This window comes from Neovison vison, chromosome X, assembly GCF_020171115.1.
Source record: "Neovison vison isolate M4711 chromosome X, ASM_NN_V1, whole genome shotgun sequence".
NCBI classification, from domain to species: domain Eukaryota; kingdom Metazoa; phylum Chordata; class Mammalia; order Carnivora; family Mustelidae; genus Neogale; species Neogale vison.
In genome coordinates, this window is record NC_058105.1 from 124,618,820 (window position 1) to 124,638,604 (window position 19,785).

General features: G+C 45.3%; 1 protein-coding gene across 6 annotated transcripts in view; it reads left to right on the forward strand.

Annotated features, from left to right (window-relative positions):
- The window catches only part of MID1 (midline 1), a 341,028-nt gene that overhangs the window by 235,021 nt on the left and 86,222 nt on the right, over positions 1 to 19,785 (forward strand). For 5 of the 6 annotated variants that reach the window (XM_044236012.1, XM_044236011.1, XM_044236016.1 and 2 more), the window contains exon 2: positions 2,249 to 2,964. In XM_044236012.1, coding sequence (XP_044091947.1) covers positions 2,305 to 2,964 — 660 coding nt within the window. In that variant the 5' untranslated portion in view covers positions 2,249 to 2,304. The remainder of the gene's footprint in view (positions 1 to 2,248; positions 2,965 to 19,785) is intronic. The other variant, XM_044236015.1, reaches the window with a different exon arrangement.

The window sequence follows — 19,785 nt, forward strand, 5'->3', positions numbered from 1 at the left end:
CTCTAGAAATCGTGATTGCACCACACTGGGATGGGATCCTGGCACCTGCGGAAAAATACAGTCCTCCCCGCTCTCCGGACGCCTTTGGGGCTCATCCCCACGTGGGGATCTATTGGGAGGCGTTCTTGGTGCACCTGAGAACAAAGCAGACCCAAAGGGCGACGGCTTCCCTTTAATTTAAGTTCTTCCTTAAAGTTCTTCTCTTCCCTTCCTTCTGATGGGAAGAGAGAAGAAATTCAATTTAGTGAAAATTCCGTTTTTCCACGATTAACCAAAATAATGATTAATAGGTAGACCCTTTCAATTTCATGCAAGCCATGTCATGGAAGGGGTGGGGAGGACCAAGTGAGGATGGCAGGTCTCATACCACAGCAGCCCGGCGGTTGCCGTTGCGGGTTGTGAAGACGTGAGCAAGCTTTCATATTTCAAATCTCAGCTGCCTGTTTCTTCTCTCTCGTGTAGTTAATATTCGCGAATGGCTGAAGATCTCTTTAAGATACCAGGCTTCTATGAAGCCAGCAGCTCTTTAATTTTTAACAAACTCAGCACGCACTTGCCACTTTTAATGATCAGTTGCCGTTCGTTCGGTTGATGGCAAGATGAGCGTTAGCTTAACCAAAGCCCCACGTGGTATTTCTGAGGGATGCTATTTCAGAAAGGGGCAACACGTTCCGTAAATCGCGAGCTTGGTAAATAAATGGCGGTGTGACTACAAAAAGGCTGATTGTCGGAATCACTGAACGGTAGCTGTGGATGTGAAGCCTTCCCATCAAGCAGGCCCACGAACCCCCCCAACCCCCCTGACCCCCGGAGAGTGATTGGAGCCTGGCGTTCCCCTGGGTGAGCTGCACTGTTCTCCCACAGGCGGCACTGGGCTGCATCTAATATGCCCGCAGTTCCGCGGACCTCGGCTAATGGTCTTGAGAGGGAGGAGGTTCAAAGAGGTTTGGTTCCCAGGCCTGCTAATGAGCGCGAGGCCTCTTCCCCGTTAATGAAGCGGGGTTTGTGTGCGATTCTTTTCTCCTGCCCTTTTTGAAGGGAAGGCAGGCAAGGGTTCACAAAAGCAGCAGCCCGTCTTCATGGCCTGGGGAGCGTGCAGCTGGGCCACCCGAAGGCAGCCTGGTGGGGAGCTCAAAGCTGGCGGAGCTCGAGCCCCAGGCCAACAGGGCTCTGGGTGTGAGGCTGGACCTCCTGCCGGCCCGGCCTGTCGCTGGCTATAGGGACAAGCCTTTGATGGAACTCTCTGGGCCAGGAGGGCTGCACGGGGTCCCTCAGCAGCCCTTTCAAGCCTCCCCAGAGTAATGTGACTACTTTATTTATCCTGCTGCCTACACTGCAGCCGTGAGCCTGGTTAATAACTTCTCAAATGAATATCGAAGCCACGAAAATCCTTGTCCTAATTAACTAAATCGTTATTAGTCATTGGTACCCAGGCTCACCACAGCCACTGAAAAGGCCCGCAGATATTTTTCTCTGCTTCGCTCTGCCCACCCACATCCCACTGCAGGATTAAACAATAGAATTATTCAGGAGAGTAACGAAGGCATGCCAGAAAACATTGCCTCGATCACAGTCATCTCCGTGAAAGTCAGTGTTTTTCCGCAAGAATATATTTTGGAAGCTGACATCCCCTATTTAAGCATTATCATTTCCGCTGAAGTCATGCGTTGGATTTCATGCACATTTCATGCCCATTTCCACAAGAAGCGCCTTTCTGCTTCTCTGAAGCCTGCTATGGTATCGTAGAGTAAAAAGTCCTTCAGAAGCATAAACTTATTCACATGCAAGTTCATCAATTCAAAGTCATGAAAGACTCTAGTTCGTTAATTAACATTTCTACATTTTAATTCTCCACACAAGGTAAAACTTGGCTGTGACACAATGAGATTATTGTGATTAGATACAAATTATGGAAATTACAGTTTCAATAACTTGCCAGTCTGTAGTAAGACCTTTCAACAAACCAAATTGCGAAAAAAAAAAAAAGAGGTTTTTGTTTTGTTTTGTTTTGCTTTTTGCTGCTTTTGGTGACAGGAACTTTGAGAAAATGTTAGTTGGTACGCTGGCTTAGGGTGTTTGTTTCTCCCCGCCTCACTCCCCCAGCGAATAGAAAGAGAATTATTTGGAATGTACACACATTTACCCTCCCATGACCCGCGTTTGGAATTATTCTGAGATGCATTCAAAGCTGACAGCTCCCCATGGCTGACCCCCTCGCGCCTAATCAAATCTTACGTTCTGTTTCCAGATAGCTGATCAGCTTCCTTGGATTTTGCTGATGACCCAGGAGAGCTTCGCCTGAAGATGGAAACACTGGAGTCGGAGCTGACTTGCCCTATTTGTCTGGAGCTCTTTGAGGACCCTCTCCTACTGCCCTGTGCACACAGCCTCTGCTTCAGCTGCGCCCACCGCATCCTGGTGTCGCACTGCGCCACCAACGAGTCTGTGGAGTCCATCACCGCCTTCCAGTGCCCCACCTGCCGACATGTCATCACGCTCAGCCAGCGAGGTCTAGACGGACTCAAGCGCAACGTCACCCTGCAGAACATCATCGACAGGTTCCAGAAAGCCTCCGTGAGCGGGCCCAACTCCCCCAGCGAGACCCGCCGGGAGCGGGCATTCGACGCCAACACCATGACCTCCGCCGAGAAAGTTCTCTGCCAGTTCTGTGACCAGGATCCTGCCCAGGACGCTGTGAAGACCTGTGTCACTTGTGAAGTGTCCTACTGTGATGAGTGCCTGAAAGCCACTCACCCGAACAAGAAGCCCTTTACGGGCCATCGTCTGATTGAGCCAATTCCGGACTCACACATCCGGGGGCTGATGTGCCTGGAGCACGAGGATGAGAAGGTGAATATGTACTGTGTGACCGATGACCAGTTAATCTGTGCCTTGTGTAAACTGGTTGGGCGGCACCGAGATCATCAGGTGGCAGCTTTGAGCGAGCGCTATGACAAATTGAAGGTTAGTCCGATCCGCCTTAAGCCAGCCCCTTTGTGCCAGCAAATGTCATGGAAATAAAACGTGTATTCACTGCTAGCTGCACGGCAGGTGAAGGTTTTCCCTTCACCTTTGCTATCTGATTAGTTTTAGCACGTTTGTTTGGCAGCCTGCAAATGTCGCACAATCAGGGTATCTTGTAAAAGTTGACTGCTGCTTGGAATGTTAGCGTTGGCGGGGTGAGGGCGAATTTCAAAAATCTGGGTCATTTTCAGTCCCTGCAGGGGCTCTGAGGGAGAGAGGGGGAGAGCGGGCGGGGGCGGGGAGAAGGAAAGAAGGGATAGCAGATAAAAATCTTGACTTTGGGCATTTGGGGGGCATTTATTTTCTTCACTCATTCAGGAAAGCTCATTTCCCCGGAATTGTACCCGTATCCAGTTACTCGCACAAACAGAAGGACAGAGGGAGGAACGCCTATAGCAAATGTGGGATTTTAGAGGACATGTGACCTTGTATTTCTTGTGTGAATGCTCTCCGGCTTATTGGTGAGCTAGAGTGCTCTGAGCATCTCGGGTTTGGGCAAGGAATTCCTTTTCGTGTAGGCTTTTTCTTTGGTAACGACACAGGTGAGGCTCTTTGAACTTCACTTTTAACATGAAATTATTAACCTAACTCCAGCACGGGGAATGATAATTAATATGACTATATGTCAGATTAAAAATCTCACTCTCTAAATATGGATAGAATGCACCAGGGAAGAAAGAAGTCAGGTCTCCAGATGTCTGTCGAACTTCAGGCGATGGTGGGTCTAATTACGGCAAACTCAGCCGAGAGTTTGCTCTAATAGTGAGATACTGCCCTCGCTGGTTAATTTTAGATCACAAGACGCCAATTAAAAGGAAAGGAAGTATAAATTAAGAGCTTTGAGTAAATATATATCGAAGCCCTTCCTCTCAGGAAAAACACACACCGCGTTGTTGAGCAAACAAAAGAATGAATCACGTGAGTGAGAGTGTTACCTCTCGGGGCACATTGACCCCTCTCTCAAACGGTTCCTATCACTTTTCCTCAGCGCGCTAATGGGTGCTTGTGTTTACTGGGAGCTCAGAGTTTATTCTGTGACGCTGGGATTAAGGGACCACGCCTGCGATGTGGTTGGGCTCTTTCTTGAGATGCTGAGTGAATCCGGCTTCTGAATGTCACTTGGGGAACAAAAGCCTCACCTGGGCGGCATCTGTCACTTGTAAGCATCCGAGGACTGTTGGTGCAAACCCATCTGTGAACTTGGAGAGGAAGTTAAGCCCGAGGATATAGGTGCTGGGGACTAGGGGAGACGGACGCCGACTGGTCTTCTAGCGTAGTGCGCAGCCCTAGCCGAAAGCACACCTCTGCACATGATGAGAGCAGAGGCAACGCGTGTGGGAATTGTGCCTCCGATATTCTTCGGAAACTGACATGGCAGTCTGTCTCAGAAACCGAGATGATCATTTCCGCCCCTTTTCGGTTGCCGGCAGAATGTTTAAGATGAGTGGACGTGGGTGTTTTTTGTTTTCCAGAATGTGAACGTGGTGGACGGCGGTCCTTTCCTTACCCCTCAAAATGTTCCTTTGACTGGATTAACACTGCCTTTTAGTGACCGATCATTAAAACGCCACAGTGATTGATGTTCAGTATTCAGCAACCTTGATATTTAAACTTGGTAGCCAAGTTCTGCTCATTATTTGTGGGCTATCATAAAGGAGTTACTAATGATTTACAGAAATTTATGAGGACATGCTATCATGCTCTAGGCTTTTGTGATGAAAATGAAACTCTTCAATTATGAGCCCTACGCATTTGTCTGATCAAGCCTGTGGGTTAGCGGTTGTCGATATGGTCACCAGAGGGCCTGACAGTTAACAGTACAGTGTATTTTATCTTCTAATTACAGAAATAGAAGCATATAAACAGCACCTAGTACACCAAAGCACATTTACAGCCACTCAACAAAATATGCTTATGAGCATTTATTTACCATCATTTCACAAAATGTGCTTATGAGCATTTAAACAGGCTAGCACTGCATGTTTGTCCTAAAACAGGCCACTTAAGTTAGAATAGAAAGATCATAAGGATATATTGACATTTGGGGCGTCTTGTGATATCTCAGTTATCACATATTTATGAACATATGTGCTTTTTGTTTATTTAAAAGCCAAGTACAACATGGACATTAATTTTTGAGGAAAGTAATAGCATATCGAAAGGACCAAAACCAAGGAAAGGTATTTTTTGTTAATTATTAGTTTGGTCTGAACAACTGAATGTGCTCTGTGTCTTTTTCTGTGGCTTTAGCATCTCGTACAGAAATAGATTTGTGATGATGTGGAAATATAAAGCATGGAGAAATGTGAGGGTACTTTCCTTGAGAAGATGGTAGAGGTGCTACACTTATTTGGCTATGTAAGGACACAGGTGTCTCCTTTTGGAAAATGTGTTTGCTCTTGTGTTAGTAAAAGTCCATTATTTGGAGGTGCCTGGGTGGCTCAGTCGGTTAAGTACCCGCCTTCGGCTTAGGTCATGATCCTGGGGTCCTGCGATCAAGCCCTGCATCAGACTCCCTGCTAGTGGGAAGCCTGCTTCTCCCTCTGCCTGCAGCTCCCGCTGCTTGTGCTCGTGTGTGTCCCCCCCCAACCCCCACCGCCCTGGTCTCTCTGTGTCTGAAAATGAAACAAAAATACAAACTTTAAAAAAAAAGAAATTCCTTAAAAAAAAAAGGTCCATTATTTGAAGATGGGAATTCTGCAGTGATTATGAAGAACAGTTATTTCGGGGTGCCTGGGTGGCTCAGTGGGTTGAGCCTCTGCCTTCGGCTCAGGTCATGATCTCAGGGTCCTGGGATCGAGTCCCGCATCGGGCTCTCTGCTCAGCAGGGAGCCTGCTTCCCTCTCTCTCTCTCTCTGCCTGCCTCTCCATCTACTTGTGATTTCTCTCTGTCAAATAAATAAATAAAATCTTTAAAAAAAAAAGAACAGGGGCACCTGGGTGGCTCAGTGGGTTAAGCCACTGCCTTCGGCTCAGGTCATGATCTCAGGGTCCTGGGATCGAGTTCCGCATCGGGCTCTCCGCTCAGCGGGGAGCCTGCTTCCTTCTCTCTCTGCCTGCCTCTCTTCCTACTTGTGATCTCTCTCTGTCAAATAAATAAATAAAATATTAAAAAAAAAGAACAGTTATTTCTCGCACTAATCTTAAACTTTGGGGGTCACTTTTACCCGTATTAGGTCTCAGTATGTATACACGTGCCTATGTAAAGAATTGGAATATACTTTTGTACATTACAACTCTCTTTCCGGACACAAAAGAAAAAAAAGGGCATAAAAATTCCAACACGTAGGATTCATGCAAATAAAATCTTCCATGTCATCTGAAATAGTGCCGTGTCAGACACTATCTGGTGCTGTGAGACACTAGGCATTGGGAGGCACTCATAAAATATTGAAGCAAAGAGAAAATTAAACCAGCATTTCCTGCGCTCAGTTTTAAGATAAAAAGAAGTCTTCCTGCCAAATGCATGTCTCTAAGTGGAGCATGTCATAATGTGGACCTGCTTGTATCATTTTAATTGAATTTTAAGAAGGTTCTCAATCCTCAAGCCTGGATTAAAAGTTTGATTCGTGAACCATAGAATGTAGAAGAGAATTTAGTAGAATGTATTACAGAGTTTTCAAGGAGTTACAATGCAGTAATTCCATTTTTTTTCCATCCCAGCATACAATGTTGGGGCTCTTGCTTCTTTTCTCTAGTTATACCTATAAAAATACAGAAACCGAGAAGAGTTGACCTTTCCTTGCCCTTCAACTTTGGCATAGCCCCACTTCAAGTTAGCTTACGGTGAAGGTCCAAGCCATTGTTTTGCATTGGTGACTCCCAAGGCTGGCTCCAGGCATTCATTTGTGTGATGCCCATTTCGATGGGTCGTCCCACTGGACTTTTGTCATCATTTGATAAAGGCTCCAATGAACGCTCCACCTTCCTGCGTCGTCCTTTTCATCTGGAGGTAAAGGAGAGGGATTTTGCTCTTGGGTTTCATTTGTCGATTGTAAGGTTCCATAATTTTGAAAGTCGTGTGCTTTATTTGCATTTGGGAAAGTTGTTAGTGGATACTTGGCTAGACATTTTTTTTCTCTTTCCTTAGAATTTCTAGAACTTGTTTCTTCTTTGAAAATAGTAGCCGATATAGTACGGGTTCCAGTGAAAAGGGGTGTGTGTGTGTGTGTGTGTGTGTGTGTGTGTGTGTGTTGCATGGTGTATCCCTGATGTGGATAGAGGCTGGCGATGCTTGGACACCCTCCATTGTGCAGGCTGGACCCCCACCACAGGGAGTTATGCGGCCCCAAATGTCCATAGTGCCCAGGTTGAGAAACCCTGATCCCTTAGAGGAATTTGGTGTTTAGCACTGTATTAATTTGCTAGGGCCGCCGTAACAAGGGACCACAAAGTGACATAAAGGACAGATACTTACTATCTCACAGTCCTGGAGTCTGCGTTCCCGGCCTCTCTCCTTGGGTTGTAGGTGGCTGTCTTCTCTCGTCTCTTCATTCGGCATTCTCCTCGTGTGCTTGTCTTTGTGTTTGCATCTCCCTGCTTTATAAAGAACACCAGTCATATTGGAGGAAGGAGCCACTGTACTCTGGTATGACCTCATCATAACTAAGTGACCCTGTACCCGAGTAAGGTCACGTTCCGAAGTCCTGGGGGTTAGGACTTCAACATGTGAATTGGGAGATGGGGCACAATTCTACCCATAGCCATTACTGACTTCAGTGTATACCTGATTGTCTAGTCAACTGAGCACATACTCTCCCTCCATCAAGGATTTTATCGCCTAAGGTTAGGCAGAGCCCTTTGGCTCATACAACCCCATCACTCACCTAAGACTGACCACGGGGCTTGCAGATCATTAATTCTCTACAAATTCTTGTCAGCTGCTTGACTGGTGATCGACTACAAACCCTGCATGAAAACTTGAATCCATAATAATGGTGTAGGTATTCATCCTTCTGTAGGTAGAAACATTCTGTAAGAGAATTTCTAAATAAGAGCAGAACCAGTTACTACAGGATATTTTATTTCATTCACCTGGACGCAAACCAGTATTGTGATCTATATTGCACTTTGTTGGCTTGAATGGTGTGAATTTTGATAAACTGAGTCTCAACGAGTGGTGTTCACACGGGTTTCATGCTACCGTGTGAGGGACACTTGGTGGACCCACCGTACCCATTGTTTCATTTATCCTCCGGCCAGCGATAGCTGGCATGTAGGTTTTTTTAACAGGCCACCAAATAGTAAGCTCATAGATGCTTAATAAATGAATAGGCATAGTCTCCTTCTTCATGGGACTTGTAGTCTAGTAGAGAATTCCAATCATGTAAATGTTTGTTGGTGGTGTAGGGAGGCCCAGCATGCCCAAAGCTGGGGCACCAACCCCACACCCAAGCGCTGGAGAAGGGCTTCCCAGAAAAGGACCGTTGCGCCACCATTCCAAGCCTATTAGAAAACAGTATCGAATTTGCCAGATGTCTGTAAATCCCCCGGGATTAGTCATTCTTTTTTATTGTTATCTCACATGACATCCCTTGTGAAACCTTATATAGTAATTCAAACCAGTTCACAATAATTAATCTAAATTAATTATAATAATTAATCTAAAATATAGCTATATCTTGTGACGTTTTGCCACAGACCAGTGTGCTATGTGGGTGAGTCAGACATATGTCTTGTAAAATGTTTTGGTTATATGGGGTCTCACCAGTTCTAACTGGGCCCTTCAAAATGCAGTTCTGCTTGTGTTTCTTTCAATCTGCAGTGTGTGTTTAAAGTCCCCTTGCGATAAAAATATGGTTTCCAAGTATTTGTAAGTTACGTTAAACCTGTATTTGAATTTTCTTCATTTGGTACTGAAAGGATTTATGATACACAGAGTAAAAGAAAACATCTCTGAGGATAAGTTTTTAACAGTAAGCTTAAGACCACATCCTTCTCCCTGAAGAATCTCCTCTCCCTTCCTTCACCTGCAAAGAGGAAGGTATTTTTTGCCTGATGCTTTATCATTGGAATCATTTACAGTAAGTTTGACGAGTTCTGGAAAATACACAAATAAGTATACAGTCATGTGGCTGTGTAAACACATGTAATTCTTGGGTACATTGCTTATTGTTCAAAAAACAGAGCTAACGATGTACTTACGTGCATAGATACTTGGGAGAACAAAATAAAATATTTTACATAAACCTCACTGTCATGCCTAGAGCAGAGGAAGCCCGCAATATATGTTAGAACAAAACAGTGTCTCTTGGAAACCAGGGGCTAGAATGGGGTGGTGTGATGGGTAAGGTATGGACTTGGGAGGAAGACCGCCTTCCAATTATTTTGTAATATAGCTTGTATTATTTGTGAGATCAGGGTCCATGTTGTTGCTTTAATGTGTTTTGTCGTTTTGTTTCTAAAGCCCCTGGCAAAGGGCAGAGGCAGAACGGTGAATAAACACTTGTCGATGGACGTGTCCAGAATTGATGGGTTAGAGAGGTATGTTTTGGGATTTGAAGGAGGAAGAGATGACTGGTCTTGAGTAGACAAGAAACCTCGCTTTGGGGTGGTGGGTTTTAAGCTGCCATGACAGATCGGTGGATTATGCATCAAAGTAGAGAGAGGCCTTCCTCAGGAGTGAGGCCAGCAGAGACCCGTTGGCAGGAATCTGCAAGACGGTTTAGAGATTCTAGACAATGCTGGCTAGAGCCCGGGGTGCCGACTGAGGGGCCAGGAGAGAGAATGTTGGAAGAATCATGTTGGGGGAGATTTTGAAAGCCATTGAATGCCAACCTAAGAGTTGGGGACATTTTTACTCTTCTCTATGTGGTTAACACTGAAGTGACTTTGTTTTTGAGAGAGAAGCTGATGAAATGCATATTTTCTCAAGGTAAGGTCAAATGAACCTGTCCGCGTCCACAGAAGAAATAGAGGGGGAAAAGACATTCGCATTTCTTTACAATTTATGGTCTCTTTTTTAAGTGACAAGGTGAAGTAGTATCATAGCTCAAAACCCACCACACTGTCAACAGAAACATGCAGCGGTGGGGATTCAGCATCCTGCCCGGGAAGAAACAGGAGGGTGTCATCGCCACTTGGCTCTTGGATCCAGGCATCAATGTGATTCTTTTCCTGCTTTCCTGGTGCAGTGCGACACACAGGGGATGACGTGTGCTAATTTCTTCTGACTCTTTGAGTCACTCAAAGAAGGGTGCCGTTCAAGCCTCCGAATGCCTGCTAATACAGCTAAGTAATGTTTTAGAGCCAGAAGCAACCTTGATGCTCCCCTTGTCTTATCCCCCTTCTGGAGATGAGGAGTTGCGGGTTGAGAGCAGTCACAGGCATTGCCGCCGAGCACCCAGCGAGGTGCCTGCACCAGGTCTAGACACAGCCACTCTGTGGCCCAGTCTGTTCCTGTGTCTTCCACTCCTTCCTGCTGCAGCTGCCAGTGCTAGCACATGAATCTTGCCTCTCAGTGCTCTGGGCATCCCTGAGGCTCCTTTTGAGGTGTTGAGACTAAATATGGTGATTTTACAGTGCTTTGGAACACAACTGGCCTGAATATAAGCCACCATCATGGATGTAGGCTGATGCCTCTAGGACCACCAAAAAAGCTGCTCTAAGATATCTCATACTGGGACGCCTGGGTGACTCAGTCAGTTAAGCGGCAGCCTTTAGCTCAGGTCAGGATCCCAGGGTCCTGGAATCGAGTCCCGCATCGGGCTCCCTGCGTGGCGGGGAGTCTGCTTGTCCCTTTGCCTGCCGCTTCCCCTGCTTGTGTTCACTCTCTTTCTGTCTCTCTGACAAATAAATAAATAAAATCTTAAGGAAAAAAAAAAGACATCCATATGTCGTTATTTTTTACTGCTGCGCCAGTGTAGGCTGGCTTGTCTTGAGGGGCCGGATCTCATATCAAGAGGCAGGCTCAGAGATGGACCCCGGTGCCCTCAGGAACACCACAGAGAAGAGGATGCTCACGTGGAAACAAATGAACTGTTAATTGCAGCTTAAATGGGCTCATTAATTTCCCTCAGGGGAATTTTTTCCCTGAGTGTCTTAATATACAGATAGCAATTTAATTTTATTTAAATATACAAGCTGAGTGAGTGTAAGTGAGGAGTATCTGTTTGTGCATGGTACTTGAGTTCGGTTGAAAAGTTGTGAAAGAATGCGATTCATCTTGGTGGGTCCAGAGTTAAAGTTAGTAGAATATGCAGAAATTACATTAACTGAACAGTCCGGTTTTTTAAGGCTGAGATATTCAAAATTCTCCTTCTTTCCATGTCATTGACATGAATTAAGTCCTTCTTTTTGATACTGGATGAGTAATAAAGAAGACGTGAGTGGCCTGAGAAATTGAATGTGGCTGAAGATTTTATTCATTCTCAATAGGTGACGTAAGTGTTCTGGAAAAATCTGATAAAATTGCATTTACAAAATCCACTTAAAACTTACCCACTTGATGCTTTGGACTTCGAGGCATGATACTTAAAGTCTTTGCATACCCGTGAGGATAGCTTTTCAGCTGACAGAGGAAACACATTTTGCATTTCTCATCAAAAAAGAAAATGCTTGTAAAGTGCCTACCGTGGTGATTGGCACATAGTAAGCATTCCGTGAGCGTGAGGTATTATTATATCTGGGCATTTACTGTTACAGTAAAGGCTTCATTGGTGTAATCCAATCGTGGATTTCCTGACAGTGTCATAAATTACTCAGTGGTTATAGGGTCGATTTGTGTTTCTGGCTGACATGGGAAACTGAACAGCCTTCAGGGGAATTATAATTGGGTGGAAACTTTGATTTGTCCTTCTCTCGAAACCAAGCTAGGTAGTCAAATGGACTTTTAGGAAGCAGCGAGTAGTAGACTGAAAGAGAGGGCTTGAAGAACAGGCACCATTTTGAAGTCCAGTCCGTGGTGAATGAGCTAGTCTTTCCCGCTCCTGGTTTTGATCTGGTGGAATCAACCCCACAGGTGTTGACGGAGGCCTTGTGGCAATTTCCTAGGAAGGAGAAGCCCAAAACCAGGTGTCTGCCGTGACTGTCGCGTTCACGGACACGTAGAGGCAGATGACACGAACATAGGTGACATGACAGGCAGGCGGCCCGGCCCAGTCACAAGCTCTGTTGGTCAGCTTTCTGTTTTGTTGTAGCCTGCCCTCGGCGGGTGAAGGAGGGACAGAGCGAGCTGGCCTGGGCTCTGTAAGCAGCTGTCTCCCTGCTTAGGGCTGGAAGAGGAGGAAGGCTCTGGAGTTCAGGGGCTTGCAGAAGGGAAAGGCTTGAGACGCTTAGAGCCCCTGCATTGTAGTGACCCTGAACTTGTTCTTAAGTGTTCTCCTTCTGTGTCCCTGGGACAGAATGCATAGAACAGCTGTGTTGTCATCCGCCTCCTCCCTTATATCTTCTTTACATCCTAGTGGCGGGGGAGGGGGGAATCAGGAAAATAAGGGTTTTTATTCACATCGGTATAAACTAGGTTATTATTACCAAAACAACACGGGAATCGTGAAAAGCTGGGAATGCAGAAATGAATAACTAAGATAAGTCCAGATGCAATTATAACACACGACAGGAGTGTATAAAAGGACTATGAAACGAATTCTATGAAACTTAATCCGTGAGATAGTTTTTAATCTGATCGGTCGTCAGAAATCGCTGACTTCGGTGTCGCTGTCTGGAAATTGTCTTAATTCCAAAAGCTGAAGGGGAAACACATTTCTGGGGAAAACACCGTCCAGTGGCCACATACTAACATTTGCAATGTGCATTTCCTTGGAGCGGCAGGTCAGAGCAAAAGCTGAGGGCTCCGATCCCTAATAAAATCTGGGCCAGACTCTTTCTTATTAAAGGTCTGCTCCTCACAGGCTGGGCTGCTAGCGTTTCTCACATGCTCTTGCTCAGAGGTCTCCGTGTCCTTCCTGAGCAGCGCTCCCAGGTCAGGTAAATATCAGGCTCGGAAGCGGCTGACGTCATTTCCGCTCTGAAGGGACCCACCTCCAGGAAGACGTTGTGAGAAGCAACTGGAGGAAGCGGTGTTGTGTTGCCAAGCCGGCTGGCGGGATTTTTTTTTTTTTTTTTTAATGAACTTAGGCGTTAGGCTGAATATCCTGGCATGGTAGGGAGGTTTATTTCTCCCTCCTTTGATCGTTGACCTGGCTGTCCAGAGCTCTGGAAGATCTAGGAGACCTCGGGTACCTGTACAAACCCCACCTGAGGACTTGGAGGGAGATGTCCTCCAAGGCCATCATGCTGCCTCCATGCCTCTAGAAGAAAGTCTTGTAGGCCGAGGCTGGCTGGTAGCAGGGAGAGGGAGTGAGCCTTCAAGATGCTGCTTTAAGTTGCTTTGAGATGTGGTTCAAGGGTATTTGTTGACTCAACATCCAGGAGCAGCTATTACCGGGAGTGATGACTAGCACTGGTAAATCTCCAGATTGATAGTTTGCAAAGCACTCTCAAGTATTATTTGATCCTTGGAACAACCGTGTGGGAATGATGATACCTGCTCATTAGGGATCTCGGGGGGATTAAATGAGATAATGTAGGGCCGAGTGTCTAGCCCAGAGTCTAGTGGGTGGGAGAAGCTTGGTACCGAGGAACCTTTTTAATCATGTGGAGCACGAGGCCACAAGAAATTAAATAACATAACCATGGTTAGAGAAATCAAAGTTTGGGGGCTCATTCCCAGGGAGCCCATTTTGCCCCTAATTAATCACCACCTAGGATTAAGACTGAAAGAACGATGGCTCAAATGTGCTGTGCTGCCAAAGAATCAGTGACGAGGGCAAAGAGCTCGGGTGTTGGAGACATGAAGCACTTTCGCCTTTGCTTGTGACACCAGGGCTCCCTGGACTGAGCAAAGAAATTTCCTTGAACGTGGTGACTGTGATTGAAGATGATCTGTTTTCCATCCTGATAGAAATAAAGAAGGAAAATAGAAAGTTGGAATATGAAAAATCCATGTGGAATAATTTCTGTGTATTTATAGTAATGCTGAGTTATTCAAAACTCACCAGCTCCTCCATACGTAGGTGTTAAATGAAGGAATGAACGAATCTCCTGACGGTCCCTAAATTCATTTCATCACTTGAAATGTGGTGATTTATTTGCCCTGGTTAAAAATGTAAATTTAGAGTCGCAGTCTACGGGTTTGACATTTCAACTCTCTTAAGAGACCTCACCGAGTTCTTATTCGTATTTAGTTATTCTTGGCAAAGCACGGATGCAAATAAAAATGGTCACTACCATTTTTATGTTAGTTGTGTTTGTTAATAAAGCTTTTTGATCTATTATGCATTCCTCTCTCCACGATTGCTTCTCAGTTGGAACTGCAGGCTTGCTTAAATTCATTTCTTAGACCAGAATGTCTCAAACACAAATGTACGTGGGAACCACTTGGGGTCTTGTGATTCAGTGCAGATTCTGAGTCAGCAAGTCTGAGACGGCATCGGAGTCGGATGGCAACTTGTGGCTTGGCCTTGCAGTTTTCAAGTTGTGTGCATTTAGGTGAAGGAAAAAAGCAAAACTAACTTCTCTGAGCCTCATTTGCTCCGTGGTAAAACAGGAGGTAATAATTCTGGATGAAAGCCTGTAACACTTGGCCCTTGAGAAGCCTGGGACGAAGGATAGCGGCTCCCCTCTCCATTCCTATTGTTACTCCCTGAAGACTTCCATCTTCTCCTCCCTTACTCCAAATTTTAAGCTTCTTTCTGTCATAATCAAGACAATACAGGTTCTTCTGAGAAGCCAGATGATGTAAAGTTTCTGTAAATACAAGTGAATAACCTCCTTCCTCAATCCCTCTATCCCTTCCTCTATTGATTCCACATTATTCTGAAAGGACCCAACACTAGTCTCCCTGAGGGTTTCTCGAGCTCAGCTTTTAATGAAATTCCCTTATCTCAGACTTTCTGTATTGTCTTTAGCCCCCCTTCCTAATTACATAGCATTTGGCATTATTTTATAAACATTCTCGGGGCACAAGCCTTCCCAGCCCAACCATTTGTCCATTTCTCAAGCCCAGTGACTGTATCTTACACAGCCCCTTTGTATTGGATTACTCATTTTTCAATGACTACAGCGTTTTTGAAAGCTACAAGGTATTTTATCAGTAGTAACTACTTGTTGAAACAAATGGAACAGCCCATAATAATTTAATCAGATTATAGTCTCCACTGTGTTGGTAGAAAGTGCCCATCAGATAAAAGAAGAAAACCATACCTAGCCCACCAGCCATTCTTTTGAATTTTGAATACATAAGCAAGTGAAACACTGCCTTTCAGGTCCCTGCATTCATTTCTGAAACTACAAATTGCTCCCCAGTGATTTCTCTCGAGAAAATATTATGAAGAGACTGATTTTTTTTCTTTTTAAACTTTATTAGCTCAGGCAGAGGTGATGAAACATTTGTCATTCATGAGGGGTAGGATAAACTAATTAGTATGTATATGTATACTTTTTGTGTGTAGATTTTGTCCTCTGCTGCCTCAGAACGGTTCTCTTTAATTCCACTTTGAGGCAGGATACTAAGAAATTGCGATTTGCTTAGGGGGTAAATTTAACAGTCCACAACTGCCTCATTCTGGCTACCCGTGAGGCAAGGGGGCCCATGCTGGCATCTGGGGGGTCAAGGTCAGGGATGCTGCTAAGCATCCTAAATGCACAGGACAGTCCCTCCCCCCGCCCCCACAACAGAGAATCACCCGGCCCCAAATGCCGGGGCCAGGACACCCTTGGATTGACGCAAAGCGTCTTTTTTTTTTTTTTTTAAGATTTTATTTATTTGACAGACAGAGACCACAATTAGGCAGAGAGGCAGGCAGAGAGAGAGGAAGAAGCAGACTCCCCGCCGAGCAGAGAGCCCAATGCGGGGCTCGATCCCAGGACCCTGGGATCATGATTTGAGCCGAAGGCAGAGGCTTTAACCCACTGAGCCACCCAGGTGCCCCGACCCAAAGCGTCTTTGCCAGTGACACAAAGGGAAATGCTCAGCTTCGCTCTCAGAGGCGTTGACTTATCTGTGTGACCTCCAAAACCAAATCTCTTTGGAGATGGGGAAAACTCAGCCTCGCAAAATCCCGCTTCCCCCATCGGCGGCCGCCCCGAGTGGCTGGCTAGCAGCGCCCCAAGGCTCGCTGCATGGCGGATTCCCCCACCCCAAGCCCCCAGCCCGACTCGAGCAGTCTGGGCTGGCACATGCTGTCCTTCGGCCCGTCTCAGCAATATTTAAACCTCCGCAAACTTATTAAATATTCTTTAATCCCCTCCTCAAATATGACTGAGGTGCACTTGACATTATCCGCTATCCCATAGATTTCCGAGTCATTGAGACTCACGTTCGGGGCGACCTTCCAGGTGTGGCTGTCTGTGTCGGAGACAGCTTGGGGCTTTTGACCAAGCGGGAAGTCTGCAGAGAACAGGCTGGCGGCTGAGATATTTTTTCCCCCAAGTGGCTTACATTTGATGTATAATAGTTTTAGTTGGGATACATTCAAGGTGAATTATTTCCACAGTTCAGAAGTTACTCAGTGAATCTATTAGTCTATTTTAAATCTGTCTTCCAAAGGAGCTGTTTGTATTTCTAGATCTCTGCTTCTTTATGTGCAAAAACTGTTGATTCTCAGCTTCTCAGATCGAAGGCTTGGAATGTGAGTCTTGGACTCAGACGTGAGTCGTCAATGCCTACCTCATTTTTAGGGGCCTGTTCCTGCAGGCCGACACGATTTATTCCACACGAGGGTCACTGACCTGGGAGGGCCTTCGTTATTGTCTGGCCCCGGGGTTCCTGTCCTGGCTGCACATAGATCACCTTAAGTGGGGTGCCCGGCCCAGTGCAACGAGATCGTCTGGGTTCCAACTCGGGCCCTGGGATTTTCCAAAAACGACCCCAAGTGATTCTAACATGCAGCCTTGCTAGAAAAAGTTCAATCTTGCACAGCCTCTCAATTATGAATGGGGAAACTGAGGTCAGGTTAATTTATCAAGGCAGGAGTCAGCAAACACCGTAAGAGCTAGCTACTAAATATTGTCAGCTTTGTGGGCCATCCGGCTTCTTTTGGAACCCACTCAACTCGCCTTAGTGTGAAAGCAGAACCGACAATGCTCACATGGGGGGTGTGGCGGGCCAGTTGGGACCACGGGCTGGAGTTTGTCACCCCCTGGTTTGGGACTCACAGCTGGTTAGTGTGAGCGGTCACAGACCACTCACAGCTGGTTAGTGGAAATCCACATGCCAGACCACAAACAGACTGGCATTCGGGAAATGTTCTTCCATTTGATGTCGTCTTCCTGTTTGAGGCAGGGTCTAAACCACACCCAGTTTGTGTAGAAGTTAAATAAGTACCCTTCTGTAAGTTAACACAGGCCTCCTCGTGTACTCAGCCTACCGCCCAGAGATTTTGTTACCTGTGGTCTCATAGGAGGTCTTTGTGTTGAAAATACTTATCAAATTTAAGATGACGGTAATAGTCACAGTGTCTCTGTTTTACTAAAGGAATAGGCCAGTCAACACGATTTCTATCCAAGAGATATTTTCATCTGCAAAGTCAGAAAATGATTTCTCCTGAATAACTCTGAGCAAATTTGAGTATTCAGTCAAATAGCTAGAGGTGCCTCCTTTGGAGGCCTTGGGGGTGACCGTGGAGTAAGGCCAAGGCAGAGGAAATGAAGCCATCGCAATTAATGTGGAGAGTTATGTGTTTGGCTCTGAGCACTGTGCTGGTCTGTTTTGCTGTTTGCGGAGCCCTTCTTCCAAAATGCTCTCATAAAAATGAGCTCCTTGGAAAGTTCAAAAGCCATAGAATCTGGCCTTTTTTCTTGGAGACTGATTTACCTGTATTTGTTAGTTACCTACTTGTCTGTGTTTTTTTAAAGATTTTATTTATTTATTTGACAGAGAGAGATACAGTGAGAGAGGGAACACAAGCGGGGGGAGCAGGAGAGGGAGAAGCAGGGAGCCTGATGCAGGACTTGATCCCAGGACCCTGGGATCATGACCTGAGCCACCCAGGTGCCCCTACTTGTCTGTATTTTTCAGAGAAGATTATTCTATCTCTTCCATTTTGTGTCTAAGGAATACATTTAATAAAAGTGCTTAAAAAAATCAGTTGTATCTACAACGATAAAATGGGTTTCTGTCATTGATTTCTCTGAATGGATAAACACTAGAGATGGTGAAACAAAATGAAATTTGTTTCCCACAGGAAGTGTCCCTTATCCATCTCTGTGACCCCCCCCTTTATGGTGCCCCCTCCCCGTGATGCCCCCTCTCTGCAGTGCCCCCCACAGATGTGATGACAGCTGTATCGAAGTTCGCTTTCTCCACTTGGCTTACTCCATGCTACTAAAACTTCACTGCTGCCTTAATCTTTGATTCTCAAGGGCTCAGGGAGAATCATTTTTCCCTGTGCTGTTGAGAGTTACATAGCCCTAAGTGATTTTATGAAAAAAAGTGTTTATGAAAGAGTGTTCTAGAAGGTGAGTGATAGGAGTTAATCCCATGCGTTTCTTAGGACAAGGGAGTGTTAGGTGATAAGACAGCTGCTGAAGGTTGAGCTGATCCTTATCCAGATAAGCTCTGCACTGGAGGTTGTCTTTGTGGGATGGACAACAGGCATAGAAAATGTTGTAAAAAATAGGTTTGTTTCCCACTATCATCCAAAAAAAAAACCACCCCAAAACCCAAAACCCAGCCCAGCTATAAAGAAGACAGAGTGTGGTCATTAAGCGCCACTGACCCCTTGAAGGATGATTTATGAGTTGCTGAACTGAAGATAATTTTCATGAAACCACAACATTTCAGAACTTGTTTCTTTCCCCTAAAGTAAAGCAATTGTTCTTCCTTTTAGTGTTTCAAAATGTTGGCTTGTTTGTTTGTTTTTGCTGTTACTGCTTAAAGAATAACTATTACTTAAAAATACTTTAAAAATATTTCCTAAGTAATAAATTCCATGCAGTCAAAGACAACGAGCAGAGAGCATAAAGCCGGAACATTCTCAGGCGTGCCCCAGACGGGCAGGATGGAGGAAGCAGCCTCATGGGTCTTGGCCATTTCTCTTGTAAAGTCTTTAACTCCCATGGGAAGTCCATGTAGGACATGCTATTGTTTGGGAGTTCCATTTAAAATCCACTGGCAATATTCAGTATTTTTTTTTTAAGTTCTGGAAATCTAAAGTGCAAGCTTTTTCAAATACAGAGTTTACTCCAGCAGCCAATGCTGCCAAACAGAGCTAACAAAGGAAAAAATTAAGAAAATATAAGTAGGAGCATCGTGACTGCAAAGTGATAAACAGAAGTTTTTATTTTTCATTTACTTTATTTTTTTAAAAGTTTTTATTTATTTATTTGACAGAGAGAGAGAGACAGAGAGAGACAGAGACAGAGATCACAAGTAGGCAGAGAGGCAGGCAGAGAGAGAGGAGGAAGCAGGCTCCCCGCTGAGCAGAGGCTCCGATCCCAGGCCCCTGGGATCATGACCGGAGCCGAAGGCAGAGGCTTTAACCCACTGAGCCACCCAGGCGCCCTAAACAGAAGTTTTTTAAAAGCAGCAAAAGAAAACGATCCGAGCCTTGTTTGGCACAAGTTCCGTTATTTCAAATGTTTCTTTCTCCTCTCACCCCCTCCTTCGTTCAGAAATGATCATCTTGTCCCACAGGCACGCACCGCACCTTGAAAATGTTTTCTGGGAACGTCCCCCTATCTTTTAATTTTGTGATCTGAATATTGATGTGACTTTCCTCCTTTTGGCAAAGGGATTATGAGATGCGTTGAAGGAAAATAGGA